This window comes from Theobroma cacao, chromosome 1 (assembly GCF_000208745.1).
Source record: "Theobroma cacao cultivar B97-61/B2 chromosome 1, Criollo_cocoa_genome_V2, whole genome shotgun sequence".
Classification (NCBI taxonomy): Eukaryota; Viridiplantae; Streptophyta; class Magnoliopsida; order Malvales; family Malvaceae; genus Theobroma; species Theobroma cacao.
Window position 1 is genome coordinate 7043792 of NC_030850.1, and position 17010 is coordinate 7060801.

Consider the following 17010-nt stretch of genomic DNA (forward strand, 5'->3'; position numbering starts at 1 on the left):
TCTGTTTTTTTTCTTTTTCATTTCATTGCAGGCAAAGGAGATTCGGCGGCTTGCTGATAATATGGTACAGCTCGGGAAAGAGGTATTTGCAACAAATTACTTGTTTATTTACGGTACCATTTTTATATTTATTTTTGTATTTGTTGTAATCAATTAGAGCAAGTGTTTTTTTAGTGGGGCAACATAGGAAATATGTGCTTCCTTTCTAAGTAATTTGAATATGTTTCAGGAAGGTAAAATAAGTGTGGCTCTTTCATTAATCTCTAGGTGGTGTGGCATTTGTCAAAATGAGGCTTCATATTCACTTTAGAAATTATTTAAGCAAATCAAGTTGTCTGACTTTGTTGCTTCTGTGTGGAAGTAATTGATATTTTTAACTTTTATGCAACAGAATTGCACTGATGGCTTGAAGTTTGTGAACTTTTAACTTGGACTATCTCTGGTCCACAATAGAACATTCCAAGGATACATAAGTGCTATATTTATTGACATCTGAAAATTGGACATAATTGGTTAGGAGTTTGAATGGTGCTGCCACATTTGTGCTACATATAACTGTTTTGCAAGTACAGGCATCAATCTAATATTTGGGACTAAACATAAGGACTTAATATTCACTTATTATCATCATCATGGAAAAATGTTAAAATAGCCTGAAATTCAAATATTTGGCCAGTTTTGATACTGAAGTTGCCCTTTGGAGGTGGACTTGATGGTTAGAGGCTTAATATTTTGTGAACCTCTTTTAGCAGCAAATTTGGATGTGTCATGTTGTATGTTGTTGGCTTTATCTGGATTTGTTACGTTGGTCAAAGATTCAAGAGAATATGTAGGATGGTCGTTGATGATCTTGGTCTGGTTTTTGGTGTTTACAGTTGTTAAATACTAGAGTAGGCACATAGAACCTTTGCTAGTTGTTTCACAAGACATCTCTTCATAAGGCATCTGAAAATGATGAGGTGGTCATCATAGGTTGTGGTTGTTAAGTATTATAAGATCTAGGAAACAGTATTTTGGTTGGAAATAAAGCATTGGACCACCAAAGATGATTCTATGGTATCAGTGAGAAAATCAATGAAAAGTTTTCTTGGATGAACCGCCACTTGCTTGTATTATTTGGTGGTTAAAGTACAACAAAATTTTCATTTTTCAAATCTATTGACGTCTTTTGCTGACTCCTATTACTGAACTGGGGGCTGGATAATTAATTTCTTTGCAGTATCAACTTTGCAGTTATATTATGGTATTGTTTCTTTTGATTAAATCTCATTTTTCAACATTGTCATGTTCCATTTCAAAATTCTTTAAGGGTTCACTTTCTGCTGCAAGGCGTGCTGCTGCTTTTGTGCGAGGGGATGCTGTCATTCACAAGCTATTTACAGAACTGGCATATCGATACAAGTGAATACTGAATCTGCTTCTTTTCTTTTTTTGTTATTCACTGTTATGGCATATTGATCCAATCCTATGTGTTACAGAGATAGAGCAGGTGGATATACTAGACTGCTTCGAACTCGCATACGAGTTGGTGATGCTGCACCAATGGCCTATATTGAGTAAGACTACTTTATATTTTGCTAATTGCAAGTTGTTTGTTGAATATGAACTGTTCAAAAAAAAAAAAAAAGAAAAGAATGTTGCTTGGTCTCTGACCTCATTGAAGAGCTACACTGAGTTATGTGTTCAAAATGTTTGGTGGTACAGACTAAATGTCTCATGACCGAAGTCTAAATGATCTGTGCTCTACATGTGCATGAACAGATGTTTTACATATATATTTGTGCTCTTCTATCTTATTTTTGAGAATTGAAGTTGGCAAATCATACTGAACAAATGTTTTGCTGTCCTACTGAAGTGCTGATTGAATTTGCATGTTGATGAATCTTTATTGAGGTGGAGCATAGATTTTGATAAGTTTTTTTGCACATATGAACAGGTTCATTGACAGAGAAAATGAGCTTAGACAGTCAAAACCACCAACTCCTCAGCCACCGCAGAGAGCTCCCCTGGATCCTTGGACAAAATCCCGGCTGAGCAGGCAGTTTGCACCCCCTAAAGAGGAGAAAAACTCTGAACCTGAGATATAAAACATGAGCTGTTATTCTCACATAGTGTTTTCATCATCTCTTTAGATGCTGAATCTGTAATTTATCCTGATGCAGCGCACTTAAGCATTCTTGGCAAAGTTTATATCGGTACTGCATCTCATTCTCTCCAGCGACTGCTACTGGGAAATTCCAGGAAGCATGAATCAAAGTGTTCCTTCTGTTTTTTAATAATCTGAAAAGACTTTAAATGTTGTACAAATCGGGGGCATTTTTGCTTTTAGTAGCTAAATTTATCCTATTATTCCCAAGTTCCACAACTTATGAAAAATAAAACAAATGAATTATAAGCATTTCAATAAGTTGGTATCTAATGCGGCTACTGTCCTAACATCCTACAAATACAAAAGCTTAGCAAATCAAAACGCTGCAAAAAAGTGGGACCAAGCCGATGTAATGTGGCGAAAGAATTGTAAATAAAATGGGAGCTATGCCCTTGCTTGCTTGTCAATTTCATACTTACCCCACAATATGAAATAAAACTATATATTAAATGAATGATTTTATGTGGCTTCTGCCATCAAACATAAGCACCCCGATGAGGGTTGGCAGAAAAGATTTCAAAGAAGGCATGCCAATATTTCAATATAAAAGTGCTCTGTGACTATAAAATGTGGTTGTAGTCTCATGGTGCCTTCGGTCATTAATTACGTAAGCCCAGCGAATTTATCTTGCTGAATTCAATATTGGAATAAATTATTTTAAAATTTGTAAATATATTATTTTTTATTACGTTCAATTAAAAACTTATATTTTTATTCTGAGTTAAATAAATTTTTATAATTAACAATTGATTAATCGTGATTAATCAAAATACCATTTGTCATTTTATACTATGTGATGTTGATGAGGTATGCTAATATATCATAGTGAATGGTGATGTGATATAATAATATGACTACTTGACATTTTCACTCTTCATATCAGCATCATGTGGGTATAAAATGATAAGTGACGTTTTAATTAAGGACAATTAATCAATTGTTAATTATAAAGACTTATTTGGTCCAAAATAAAAATATAAAAATTTGATTAGATTTTCTTGAATAGTTAAAGGGCTTTATCAAGCATTATGCCATATTTTAGTTCACCTTAGGGATTGTTGTATTGTATAATGAAAGTGATTTTATTGCTGATGATTGTAAAAACGAAAAATAAGATAAAAACAAGGTTTAAATTTTTATTGAAGAAACAAAAACAAGGTTTAAATAACAAAGAAGTCCTTGAATTATGTTAGTTTATGCAATTGAACTCCTATAATTTTATTGTTCCTAAATAAGTCATTTTCCTTTTATTTGTACCAAAAAAATTCCTATTCTTTTATTGTGCTCACACAAACTCTTAACTTAAATAAGTCATTATCCTTTTATTTGTATTTAAAACAAATTCTTATTCTTTTATTGTATTCACACAAACTCTTGCAATGTGCTTTGTTGGGGGAATGGAATAGTTACTCCTCCTGTATTTCTAAACCCCTCTAATAACTTGGTTGCTTCGCAAGAATTGTCATACCTTAGAATGACCATTCCTGAAGAAACCTAGATAGTTATTAGCAAAGGGCTCTCAGTAATAGCTATTCTAAGGGTGGAAATAGGTCAAAAGTTTTATTGGACAAAATAATCCTTAAATAAATTTAAAAATTACCATCATAAGATTCATAACATATATTTTCTTCAATTTTCACATTTTTCTTTCCCCCTCTATCCATCTTTTACCTCTTTCCTTCTCTCTAAAGCCCATCAAAGGAAGGCGACAATGGCACCATGTCGGTTGCGAGAAATGCTGATCAGTGTTCCCTCACCATATTCGACCACAGGAAGTGTCGATTTAGCACTCCCTAGTTAGATCCAGTCGTGAGAAACACCGATCTAGAGGTCTAGCAACCAGATCCGGCCACAAGGAGCGTTAAATTGACGCTCCATTATGTTGACCATATCTTAGGTGATTGGTCGATGAGAAGAAAGAGAAAACAAAAAATGAAAAAACAAAAAAAGAAAATCTAAAAATTAATACTTTATTTTTTAAAATTAATTTAAATTTTAATTATGAAAATAATATTTAAAATTTTAATTATAAATTTTTAATAATTTAATATTTTAAAAATAAAAATAAAAAATAAAAATAAAATAATTATATATTATAATAAAAGTTATTTTTGTCATTTATCACTTATTTCTTTATTATTCTTTGTTGTCATAATAACAATTCCTTCTTATTTCATTCTCATGAACCTAACTATATAATAATGATTCTTCTTTTATTCTATTCTAGCAGAATAGTTATTCTATTCTAGTTGAATAGTTATTCCATTCTCATCCTATTTTATTCTATGAACCAAATATACTCTTAATTTGTAACGAAAAATTAATAATCGTCAGACCTGATGTGTCAACTTGTATTTTCTATCTAAGTAGTGTATGACATGATTTGATAACGTAGTCACATGATAGTTGAGGTGATTTTTTTTTTTCGTTTTTCCATTCACACCACCATGTGGCAAATGAAGTGTTTTGATGACTTGGTCATGTGACATGTCAACAAGTCACATAATATGTCGTGTGGACAACTGATACTTGATATATGAAATTAGTGGATCCTATGCTCTGCCTAGTAACTCATTAAGAGCTAGGCGTTTGTTCTATGTAAGATCCAATTATGGGCCTTGACTTTGGAGGCCGATTTCAGCTTTTTCTGACTTGTCTAGATCTGGCTTTTGTTGTATACTTTATAAAATGAATTATATTTTGACAACCATTGACTTTTTTGGGATGTAATAAAAATATAAGAGCTCAATTATGTAAAGTGAGATAGTTTAAGAGATTTTTTTGTTATTTTAGACTTGATACTATAATGTCTTTATAAATTTTGGTGCATGTGTCACAAGTTCATATTTACAACTAAAAGGATAAGACTATGAGATAGAGGAATTAAAGGTCTTTATTTATAAGTCTAAAACCATTTTATCTCTTATTGGTGTGGGAACCTGTTGCTTGCTAATTTATCAAGATAATTTGTTTTAAAACTTTATCAAATTAGCATAACATTAGGCAAGTGCACATGGTCAACAAATAATATAGTAGTGAGCAAGTTATTGTCCCCACAATGAATTGTGTCTAAATTTTTGTTAATCACTAAAATTGGGCAATCTAATCTTATACAAAGAAATCTAGTTTGAAAATTAATTGAAAATGAAAATTAAAGTAGCAAGGCTAAACTAGTGAACTAAGTTAAAAAAAATTACAAGTCAATTGAGTTGGAAAATAGTGGGGAAGTACTTAGAATTATGGTTTCAATTAATGCTTCATTTGAAGTTAAGATTGACTAATTACCTATTTTTATAGAAAACTAATGTTAGCCTACGATCCTTAAGCATGTACGATTCTCTGTCGAGATATCGTACCATGGCTTAACTTAATTTAATTCTCTATATGTCTATAGCTAATTAATTAAGCTAAGTTCCTTAAGTATAGGTCTTATAAAGTGACTGTATATGGTTAATTGGTGTATGTCTACCCTATTAACAAATCACCCAATTAATTCCTAATTGCAATGATCATATATTACCTAAACTATGGTCTTTTCAGACTAAGTTTGTCAAGTATTATATAAAAACCCATACAGATCCTATTGATGATCAGTCAATTAAATGAGAAATAAGTGCAGATTTGAATAAATACTAAATATTCCATAAAAACAAATAATAGTCAATTAAGCATCCAAACTATACATTAATATCCACCGTAATCCTAGAAAAAAAAGTTTAGCTTAACATTTCAACAGCTCACAATAAAATTTCAGCAAAAAAATTAAAGCTAGTGAGAGAAAACTCTTTTGGTGCAACTTTGTCAAGCTTTTCTTCAAGATTTTTCCTCTTCTTTTCTCCTTGTGGAAAGCTCTTTTTTGCCTCTGAAGTTGCTCCTTCAAAGTCCCCCTTTAGCCCTAAAAAATGATTGTATTTATAACCCTTTTGATGGCCATTTGATGTAAAATCGAATGGCCAAAAATGTGCAGAATTACGTGTCGGAGCCTAGGCACCCAAGGTTCTGTTTTGTGGCTTGTTTTAACGTGCTGGATGGTGCATTCGGCTCTTAGGCGTCTAAGCTTCTATCAACATTGATTGCAGTCTGCTGCAATCAGTCAAATTTCTCCAGATTTTTTACCATAATCTCTTTTGAATTAAATGAAGCGCTAAACATTAAAATTGTAGCTCTTCCTCTTAGCTTTCCGTAGGTCCAAGAATTGTGTTGATTGGAGTTCTGTAGCTCGAGTTATGCTCAAAATATTGCAACATGTTTGGAGGCCTTTTTTAAGTTACTTGTACTATCCTTTGCCATTTGAGTTCCAAGTCCTTACACATTCTTTAATATCAAAAAATCAATTAATTAGAGGTTGAAGTGAGAGATTTTAATAAGAAATTCATTAAAATTGCATAAATGATAAATGCCATAACATAAATTAAATTACTACTATTAAGCATAAATTTACCTATAAATTACTTAAAATTAGAAGACTTAATTTAATTTTAAATTTCAAAGATGCATAAGCTAACTCTATATAATAGAGTTATCACATGTGGGATCCATGACACGTGAACATATAATTCTGTCTTTTCTTTCCTTTGGTTCTAACTCCTAATGTTGTGTTATTGGCGTTGCTTGGTAAGAATCTGATCCATTTCTTAATATTCTTTTAATACTTTCACTTAACTTTTGCACTGTCACCTGGCAGCATTAGCTTGAGCTCGCTGATGACTTGAGAATCAGGGATCAGCTTGGTTGAATGCTGAACGATGATGCTAACTTTTATACTTCTCTTTGGATGATTGATACCCAAGCAAAGAGCACCAGGAATTGTCTGGCAGCCTGCCTCAGGCTTTCTTTATCTCCAAACACGGTTAACTGTGCAACCACTCCAACTCTCGAGGAAATCTAAATTGGAAAGCAAGGAAACATTTTGCATGCCAAAGCATGCAAAAGAGAAGAGAGTGAGGGCACCGCAAGCTGTGGGCGGTGACTTAAGGTGAAAGTGAGGAAACTCATTACTTATGCAAACAAAGGGGGGAAACTGATCACTCGCTCTTCCAAAATTTGCCTTAAAGAGAATAGGATATTGGCCTAATCCTACCCTTCCAAAGCTCTCATATTTGACTCGCAAAGTAGTTTCTTTTTCAGGGAAGTATTATCCCATTTGACCAAAAAGCCAATTAAGCACTTTCCAATTTCCAATTGTCGACTACCGTACAACCTATTGATGCTTATTTAGTATGGTTGTCTGCCTTAAAATGTAAGTCAAAATGTGAATGGATGCTAGTATTATGTATATGTAGTTTTGTGGCTCACCATTGTTACTTGAGTCTTAAAATCACAATGTTGCTTTCAACACATAGTTGTTGCTGATTAAGTGTAGGAGGCACAAAGCAAACTTAAACTACATATTAGTTGGAAAGGTTTCAACTTAATTAATTCTGCTAGTATTTATATGTTATTATTCATCATCACAAGAATTTTAATTGTGAGGCAAGGAAAGGAGGTCCACACTCAAAAAAACCTTGTCAAAAAAGCCATAAAGGTACACCCATTTAGGTCATCCGTCCTAGTTTGCATATTACAATAGTTAAGATTTTAGGTTTGGGGTTTTAGCTAGGGTGGAAATATATTATTGTCAGTGGGACTGAGTTATCAAGCGGTCCAAGCATTGACATCAATATCAAAATGAGACAGATACCCAACTTTTAAGTACATTTGTCTTGGTATCGTCATCGTTCACTTGTTTTTCCCATCATAGATTAAGGTAGGGCTGCAGCCATTGCTAACCCTGTGCATGCGCCAAATCCTAGCCTTCCATCATCACTTTACTTAGCTTCAACTACAAAATACAAATACGTTGACACGTCTACTATTCCCTAGCTATCCATTCACCCATCTGCTCTTTAATTTGTTTTCTTTAGAACAAATTCTACGGTAAATAAATTGTTCTAAATGTAATGTTAGGATAGATTAATCAAGAATTACTTTTCTTATCAAAACTTGTTGTCCGTACCAAATTATCGCTATTCATCTACTCACCAATATCCACAACTTTTTATATTCTTTGAAAATGATTTTGTATTGCATCTAATTGCATGGGATGGAGTAACGGAGAGATACGTAGCGATGGGTGCAAGGCTTCCATCATACAAAGAAGTCCCACCTTCTTTGTCTCCATACACAAAAGTGTGTAGTTATATAATTGCGCCACGTTTGGGTTTTGGTTGATTGGAAATTAACTTTATTAAACTTAAAAGTTAAAGATCTCTTATTGGCATGATTATCTTCTCTTCAGTAATAATGCCCATTCTACACCATTGTTTTGTTTGTTTCTTTAACTTCTTGGCATTTTCTACAAACTATATATTATTTAGAAAATCTCTTTCCTTGGATGCAAAGAATATAAGAGGAAAAGGTTGCGGATTCTTGGGACAACGCTTCACTTAATTAATTGCTAATTTTGTTCTAATTAACCATTTATATGTATAATTCTTTTTGTTTCGATAAAGGAATTAATCATACATTTGACTAGTCCTCATAGGGCTGTGTTTGGTGAAACAGTTAATGATGAGACCCTTAAACCTATACGCTTTCCCCCCTTATTAATGGGACTTTTGCAACAAGAAAATGGACTACTCGAACAGTAATAGACTATAAAATTAGTTAATGTTGTTATTCAAGGGCTGTGAATTAGGTGTCGGAGGGCACCCCCTTTCACTAAACGAGACACCAACCTCTGAATGCTCCAAAAACAGATTAATGTTAAGAAAGGAGAAAGGGTTTTTATATATATGTGTTTTGCAGAGAACTGGAACAAAAAGGTGATGTCTTGTGAGATAAATAATTAAAAGTGAAGTTATTTATTTTTACTTACAGATTGGATTAACAGTCATGTTAATCCGGGGCTGAATTTTAGCAGTTTATTTGGGAAGCTTCATTAGTTTTTCCTTAATTGGTTACTTGATTGTGACATTTGATCATCTTAACTCTTAATCCATCATCAACCAAACTAGTTATTTTCATTAACCTAATCTGTCAACTACTCTTAAAACATATGATAAATTTGTTTTTAACTGCAGGATCGATGGAGATCATAATTAATTTGCCAGAAATCATTTCAGCACTGATTAACAAAAAACACATGTCATGATTTGGTTTCATTGGGTGGCACAGGAAATTTGAGATTTTCATCATTCAGCGCAGGGAATCTAATTGAAAGTTAATGCGTCCAAAATTTAACTTCAACAAACTCATCCTTCACATATATAGTTCACCCTAGCTATGGGCTTTACTGTAAATCTTGACATGTGTAAATAGAGTAAGTTTAAAAAAAAATAAAATAAAAGAGTTTATTATCTCTCAAATGTCTACATTACTAGATAAATATATATATATATATATCAAAGTGAAAACCATTTAAAACTTGTGACGGCAAAATTATCTACTCATTACAATTGTACATTGTAAAAATGTAATAATTAGTGTCTTTTTAAGTTGTTAGTTAAAAGAAAGAAAACTATTGGAATAGTAAAGAGAAGAGGCAGAAAGAAAGCACAATGGGAATTTATTTAAGGCAAATCTTAAGCAATGCACAGATATATTTCTTCCCCTAGACATTTTAAAGAAGAGATGGAGAGACAAATCATGAAGAAAAGGAAAAAGGGAAAGCAGTGGAGAACCCTTTAATTTCTTGTGGAAATGGAACTCATGTGGTAAAGAAGTTCGTGATGGGTGTAAGTAGTTATGGTGGAGCCCCATAACCAAGTTGGTAAAAACTAAAAATCTATAGAATAAAAAAAATTAAATGAAGAAAATTATGATACATAATATAAAAATTAAAAAATAAAAAAGTTGGTAAGAAATCAAAACTAAAATGAGTATTGAAAACCGAAGTAAATAATAGAAAAATTCAAATAGACGTTACTCTAGTCTATATTGCCTCCATTGCCTTCTTTGGTTTTCAGGGCCAGCTAGCCTCCCTTCATCTCTCTGTCAAGACTAAAGAGCCAAAGATCATAGGTTTAGGTTTTGCTCTCTCTCTCTCTGCCTGAACATTCGTTTTTGACTGTTTACTTGCCTCTGGTTTGCTTGATTAAGAACACGACTACTTCATTTCTCTTTCTTTTTGCAAAGTTATTCATTGCAAAAGGGGACCATGTTTTTTACATTTCTTCTTATCCCTTTGAATCCTCTCATCATGAAGTTTGTTAGTATAATTATCCAAAGAAAAAATATAAAAGAGTTTAGTTGATTGGTATCTTAGTGCTTCATAATGATTTTCTTGGCCCTTTCCTTCATTATATCACTTTTTAGTTGGTCCTTAAATTATCATTATGTTTGCTTCTGCTGCTTTTCCCTTGTGTTTTCATTGCTTGTTTCTCCACTTGCTGCATTTTATTCTCTTTTTGCTATGGTCTATGACGGAGGCTTTCCCCGTAGATTTGGAGCTAATTGCTTCTTCTTCTTCTTCTTTTATTTTTTTGCCATTCTATGTGGATCAGATGCTGCATGCATGCTCCTGTTGCTAACAGCTTAGAAATGAGAGGAGTTATGGGAAACTCACCTGGTTCTGTCGAGACTAGACACCGGTTATCTGCATCCATGTGAGTTGTTTCTTTCATTGGAATTTCCAGTTTTCTGTAATACTGTCCTCGTTGTTTAGATCAATATAAGATACTATAGGGCCAAATTACAATTTATTCAGAATTCGTCCTGGAAAATCCCTTTGGTTACAATATTGCTGTAGTTCTAGCTTATACTCTGATTTGAGTAAACAAAGTAATCAAATAATCTTGAGTTTGATATAATTCAGCAATCTTTAGCTTCTCAGGTTACTAAGTTGCATGAATCCTTTACTATCGAACATTGAAAACCCTTTTATCCAGAAACCTGAGCTTTTATGGTCAATCTCAGTTTCTCAAGAATTACGAAAGTATCTTTGTTCTTATTGGTTATTAGTAAAACCGGAAGCTCATTGGTCTACAACTCTGAACCTTTGTTTCCAATTATTGACCAACGGGGGGCTGGTTTTTAATTATGTTGTTTTCTTTTTGTCAAAAATATACCTACTGAGGTACAAATGTCAAAATCACTGCTAATATTTACATTAGAGTAGAGGCTGCTAAGGGATTGCTTCAGCTTTTCAAGATATTGATTGGTGAACTTAGATCTTTGCTTTAGTTGCAAGTCATGTTTTAAATATAAATCTTCCAGTTCATCTGCTATTTTATTAATGTTGAGGTTGTTGAAGACCTACCTTTCAGAAATTTAATTATTTTTGCCCAATGAAGGAGGAACTAGAATGTTTTCCACTGCATTGAAACCTCAAATTAATTGAAATAGGGCAGGCCTGGAATAATAATTAACCAACTGTTCTCGCTATCAGAAATGCAGGTTGCTTGCTTGTTAGTATTCATCCTTCTTCAATGTCTGAATTCGAATCTCTACTAAGCTTGCTTAAGTTCATGTCCCATTGGCATGTTTAATAGGGTTAGGATCAAATCATGGGTCCAAATTGACTTAACAGAGGAGAATTGTGGAATGTCCCTCTAGCTAGATCTTTTCTATCAACTCCTTCATATCCTTTCTTAACTCAGGGATTAAAAAAATAAGCACAAGGATTGAAAGATAAAACTTTAGGCTCAAGTTTTGTGTCAGGTTCTATTTTATCATGTTTTTTTTCTAGGTTTTGATAGGATGATTTGCTTTTGGGATGGTGAGGGGCATTTTCTCTTATAATTGAAAGATAAAACTTCAATTTTATCAATAGGTCACATCCGAAATTGAAAATAGAAAGTCACCAACAGAAGATTTCAACCTACCACATATAATCAATATGAGCTGGCAACATACCACATTGACTTTATTCAATAAATTACAAATTTAGATGGTCGGGTCTAATTTTATATTGACGTAATTTTTGAGCAATTCTTTATCAATTCCTTTCATTATATTCATGTGGAGCAGAAAAACATAGGATTATTTCTTTATGCAGAAGTGTATGCACTCTGTAGTCTACACCAAGTTGATTTGTTTCAGTTTTGTTTTACCTCTCTCTTTCTTGCTCCCAACTATGATACTGACATTCGCGTTGTTCATCTGTATTTCTGTCGAAAAGCGTGGTATTATTTGATAGAGAATCAAAATTACTACTAAATTCGATATTGCTATACAAGTAGTCATTAAGAGTGACCTGATAGACCAACCTCCCTGATACAGGGCTTGCATCAAGTGAAAATTACCCAACCACATTGTACCCTTTGGTCTTTGAAGTTAGCATGATGAGGCATAGAAACTCCTAACCCCAAGTCCCCATCCATTTTCTATCTATACATGATTCATCCTTCAGGTTATCCACAAACCTTTTGTTGTACATGTTATACAAAGGCTTTATTTCATCTGCAGATGAGGAAGTTTTTAGTCCTTGCTCATTTTCTTCAGAATGCTTTCATTCTTTGCTACCTTTTTTTTTTTTTTTTAAATCTTTTACAGTATCTTATGTTTTTTCTCAACTCTACACTCATTGCAGTGAGGCAATATACAAAAGGAGGTTAAATAAAAATAAAGTAAAAGGTGTTGAGAAGCCTTTCCACATCCCAATCCAAGATCGGAACTCATGCTGCAAATATCCTCTGCTGAAACTTGTCTTGGTTATTATGGTGTGTGGCACTTTTGTAACACTTTTGTACTCTCCAGAGGTCTATCACAGTGACCATCTATCAGGCGCAAGTTCTAGGTATGTGTCTCTTACTTCCATATGTTTTGCTACCCAATTCCCTGATTTTAATGCAAGCTATATAGAAGTTGGGTATGCGATCCAAAGTACTGGTTTGCCCCATGACCACAATAAGGCTCATTACTACGATGAAGGTTTCATGCGGTAATATTATTGCATGGCTTCTTAAATTTTGCTGTAATTGTTGAAGCATGATTTAGCTTTAATCTGACCATTGAAGCTATCATCAAGCACGTACACTTCTTTTGATGGTTAATGCCTATAATATAGTAACCAGCTCAGCTCTGTCCTGTATTTTAGAGCTCTATTCACAACTTGTCAATCCTCGAAAACTAGAGGAAAATTATGGTAATCATTCAGCTTGACATTCTTCCTGGCATCTTTTACTGCTAATGATGACTAACCCATGCTTTGTTTATGACTTAACTTTATGGTCATAATTCAAGTATTCCCTTTCCTTTTTCCCCCAAGGAATTAATGTTTGGCCAGCGCCTAGTAAGGGGACCATTTTATCATGCTTGTGTGAGGAGAGGATTGAGGGTTTGGACAATCTAGGCCTTCTGTTTCTAATCCAAGCCTCTATTATTCTAAAATAAAGGGTTCCTTCAAACTATAGACAAATAGACAATGCAAATTCAGCAGTTGGTTCTCTCAATCCCTCTAATTTTTTCTTTTTCTGATTAGTATATAGGTTTCTGCATGTCTCCCTCAGCAACTTACTGTAGCTAAGTTAAATTGTGAAGGCATTTTAGCAATCTTAACTGGACATTTTAGGGAATCAAATGGTGAACCATTGATTAATGAAATGTATATTCCATGCAGGCGAAATTTTATGAACAGGTGGATATGGGGAGAAGCAGATTTTCGTTATGTATCAGATGTAGATACCAACTGGGATGATGTCATGAAAGCTATAGAGAAGATGGGTGAACAGAATGACTACCAGGGAATTGGACTTTTGAACTTCAATACTACTGAAGTCACTCATTGGAAGCACCTCATACCTGATGCCAACCACATTGTTCTGCACCTGGACTATGCTGACATGAATGTAACTTGGGGTTCCTTATATCCAGAATGGATTGATGAGGAGCAAGAAGAAGACGTCCCAGTTTGCCCGCCTCTACCCAAGATTGAAGTCCCTGGAAAACGGCTTGATCTGATTGCTGTCAAGCTTCCTTGTAGAAATGAGGGGAATTGGTCAAGGGATGTTGCTCGGCTGCATTTGCAGCTGGCAGCAGCTAGTCTTGCAACCTCCTCCAAGGGCTTTTATCCGGTGCATGTGCTTTTTGTTTCAAAGTGCTTTCCTATTCCAAACATGTTCAGTTGCAAGGAACTCGTAGCACGTGAAAAGAATGTCTGGTTATATAAACCAGACTTGAATGTGTTGAGAGAAAAGCTCCAGCTTCCAGTTGGGTCTTGTGAACTTGCACTTCCTATGGGGGTCAAAGGTCAGTTCTAATCCAGCTTTTACATGCCTCCAAACTTCTGATATCCTTTCTTGTCGCTCTTTGGTATATATTTTTCCCTCATAAAAAATAGAACATGCTTTAATGGTTCATAAATGCTAATGAACCATAAATGCATGAACTTAACAGCTGATAGGAGGTGAGCTGCAGTTGATCTCACAAACATTTGATGCATCCCTGTTTTCAAAAATTCATAACCAAAGAAATTTTCTGCTGTATTATTGCTACTGTCATCTGCTTTAGTTAGTTTGCTGTCATAGTTTATAAAACAATTGCCTTATCCTACTAGAGATATATCTCCAACTAACTACTATACAATTACCTGAATTTAGAGGTTCTAATGTTTCATCACTAGTACTTTATAAAAGCCTAATACAGCATGTAAATACAGAGCCACTATATTCAGGGAATGCAAAGCGAGAAGCATATGCTACAATTCTCCATTCAGCTCATGTGTATGTTTGTGGAGCTATAGCTGCAGCTCAAAGCATCCGATTGTCTGGCTCGACGCGAGACCTTGTGATACTTGTAGATGAGACGATCAGTGTTTATCACAGGAGTGGGCTTGAGGCAGCTGGATGGAAAGTCCGGACCATTCAGAGGATCAGGAATCCAAAAGCAGAAAAAGATGCTTACAATGAATGGAACTACAGCAAGTTCCGGTTATGGCAGCTGACAGATTACGATAAGATCATATTCATTGATGCGGATCTGCTTATACTTCGAAACATTGATTTCTTATTCGGGATGCCAGAAATATCAGCAACTGGAAATAATGGCACACTTTTTAACTCGGGCGTGATGGTCATCGAACCTTCAAATTGCACATTCCAGCTCTTGATGGAACACATTGATGTGTTTGAGTCTTATAACGGTGGGGATCAGGGATACTTAAACGAGGTTTTCACATGGTGGCACCGGATCCCACGACACATGAACTTTTTGAAGCATTTTTGGATTGGTGATGACGAAGATGTTAAACAAAAGAAAACCCGCCTCTTCGGTGCTGAACCTCCAATTCTGTATGTGCTTCACTATCTAGGAATAAAGCCTTGGTTGTGCTACAAGGACTACGATTGCAATTGGAATGTAGATATAATGCTAGAGTTTGCCAGCGATGTTGCTCATGAAAGGTGGTGGAAAGTCCATGATGCCATGCCTGAGCAATTACACCAGTTCTGCATGTTAAGATCGACGCAAAAGGCACAATTAGAATTTGACAGAAGGCAAGCTGAGAAGGCAAATTTCACTGATGGCCATTGGAAAATCAAAGTTCAGGACAAGCGTTTGAAGAAGTGTATCGACAATGTATGTTCCTGGAAGAGTATGCTAAAACACTGGGGTGAGAGTAACTGGACCAATGATGAATTTTTTGTTCCAACACCACCAGCAATCAACACGGCATCTCTGGCAGGCTTGTGAGTTGTTTCTGAGTCTTATTTTTTATTTCTCATCATTTTCATGCCTTCTTTATGTCAATGACACAGAGTTCTAAAACTGGGTTCGCTTTTCTTTTTACTCATAAACATGTTTAGATCCATTATGTGTTATGGGCATAATAGATGAAATAACCTTTTGTTTTTTTTTTTTTTTGCCCCCGAATTGTATTAAACCAATTAGGGATCTCATATAGAAATATACTTTTTAATTTTTCACTAACATCTAAATATTTAATTTATTAATTAATATATAATCTCTTATTTGAAGCGTAAAAATTAATAATCTCTTTTCTTCGAATAAAAAAAGAAAAAACTTTTTGATTGTCCACTACCTTTGTCTAGTAAGCTGGTCACTTGTCCCCAATGGCCAATATAAATTATTGGATTGAAAGTGCCACACATGTCCAATTGTCCATGCCAACTTGGTGTTCAAGCATTGAACAAGCAACCTCAGGGATGGTTGGCTGTAAGCATCGGCATGCTCATTGAAACAGTTAAAGAATATGGGGTCAAGTTACTAATTTCACATGCCTGGTTTGTTTTGCTGAGCTTCCATGGATACACGACATCTAATTAACTCTACATAGCGTATAGAACCCATTATGTAATCCAACACCAAATATACAAACCCAAAAAGATTGAGTAAAGAGATGAATATAAAGCGAGTGTTGTTGCTGCGTAAGAGTTCCTTAATGCCCATTCCTTTAAGATCCACTAGTAGTTGAAAGAGAGATTGTGGGAATCAAAAGTGATGACAGCTGACATGCCACAATCTCATGCTTAGCACTCAACCGCAATGCTCTTACAGTAAATACAAAAAAAAAAAAAAAAAAAAAAGACTAGTGGAAGTTGACGTTCAAATGAATAAGGACATTTTTTTCCCAAAGTGGCTGCGTACGAGTTCCTTAATGCCCATTCCTTGAGTGTACTGTCAACCAGTTGATTAGTTCTGCCATACCAGTTTCAACAATGGTAATCATATGTTACCCATCATATTTTAAAAAGCCGACTTATGGTACTTGGCTAACCCCAAAATAATGTGGGTATATGTTTTAAGCCAAAGACCATAGGGCAGCTGGGCACACGAGAAGACCATTATCAAAGTTAGTTGAACATAAAGCCATATGAATTTAGGAATTAAGAGTGGGAAACTAGCCCTCTCTGCATCATGTGAAAGCGACAGAGACATGGGACCAATCTCCCTTTTGTTTGGAATCATATTCATGTAGGTTCATG

General features: G+C 34.5%; 2 protein-coding genes across 3 annotated transcripts in view; both read left to right on the forward strand.

Moving 5' to 3' along the window:
* The window catches only part of LOC18611816 (50S ribosomal protein L17), a 2911-nt gene extending 562 nt beyond the window's left edge, over window positions 1-2349 (forward strand). The window contains exons 3-6 of the mRNA XM_007048262.2: window positions 32-82; window positions 1310-1401; window positions 1479-1556; window positions 1937-2349. Of these exons, the coding sequence (XP_007048324.1) occupies window positions 32-82; window positions 1310-1401; window positions 1479-1556; window positions 1937-2087 (372 nt within the window). The 3' untranslated portion in view covers window positions 2088-2349. The remainder of the gene's footprint in view (window positions 1-31; window positions 83-1309; window positions 1402-1478; window positions 1557-1936) is intronic.
* On the forward strand, window positions 10064-15990 carry LOC18611817 (UDP-glucuronate:xylan alpha-glucuronosyltransferase 1). 2 transcript variants are annotated; one of them, XM_007048264.2, is made up of 5 exons: window positions 10064-10156; window positions 10633-10734; window positions 12660-12866; window positions 13689-14317; window positions 14727-15990. In XM_007048264.2, the coding sequence occupies exons 2-5, from the start codon at window positions 10640-10642 to the stop codon at window positions 15755-15757; spliced, it is 1962 nt and encodes a 653-aa protein (XP_007048326.2). In that variant the 5' UTR covers window positions 10064-10156; window positions 10633-10639; the 3' UTR covers window positions 15758-15990. The 2 variants fall into 2 exon arrangements, with proteins under 2 accessions (XP_007048326.2, XP_007048327.2); XM_007048265.2 differs by having other exon boundaries at window positions 10064-10150.

What these genes read in the sequence shown, in the direction of transcription:
- LOC18611817 (XM_007048264.2), top strand. Translation starts at nt 10,640, where the DNA reads ATGCATGCTCCTGTTGCTAACAGCTTAGAAATGAGAGGAGTTATGGGA. An exon ending in CACCGGTTATCTGCATCCAT is followed by an intron (nt 10,735 to 12,659) that starts GTGAGTTGTTTC and finishes CACTCATTGCAG; the next exon opens with TGAGGCAATATACAAAAGGA. An exon ending in CTATCAGGCGCAAGTTCTAG is followed by an intron (nt 12,867 to 13,688) that starts GTATGTGTCTCT and finishes TATTCCATGCAG; the next exon opens with GCGAAATTTTATGAACAGGT.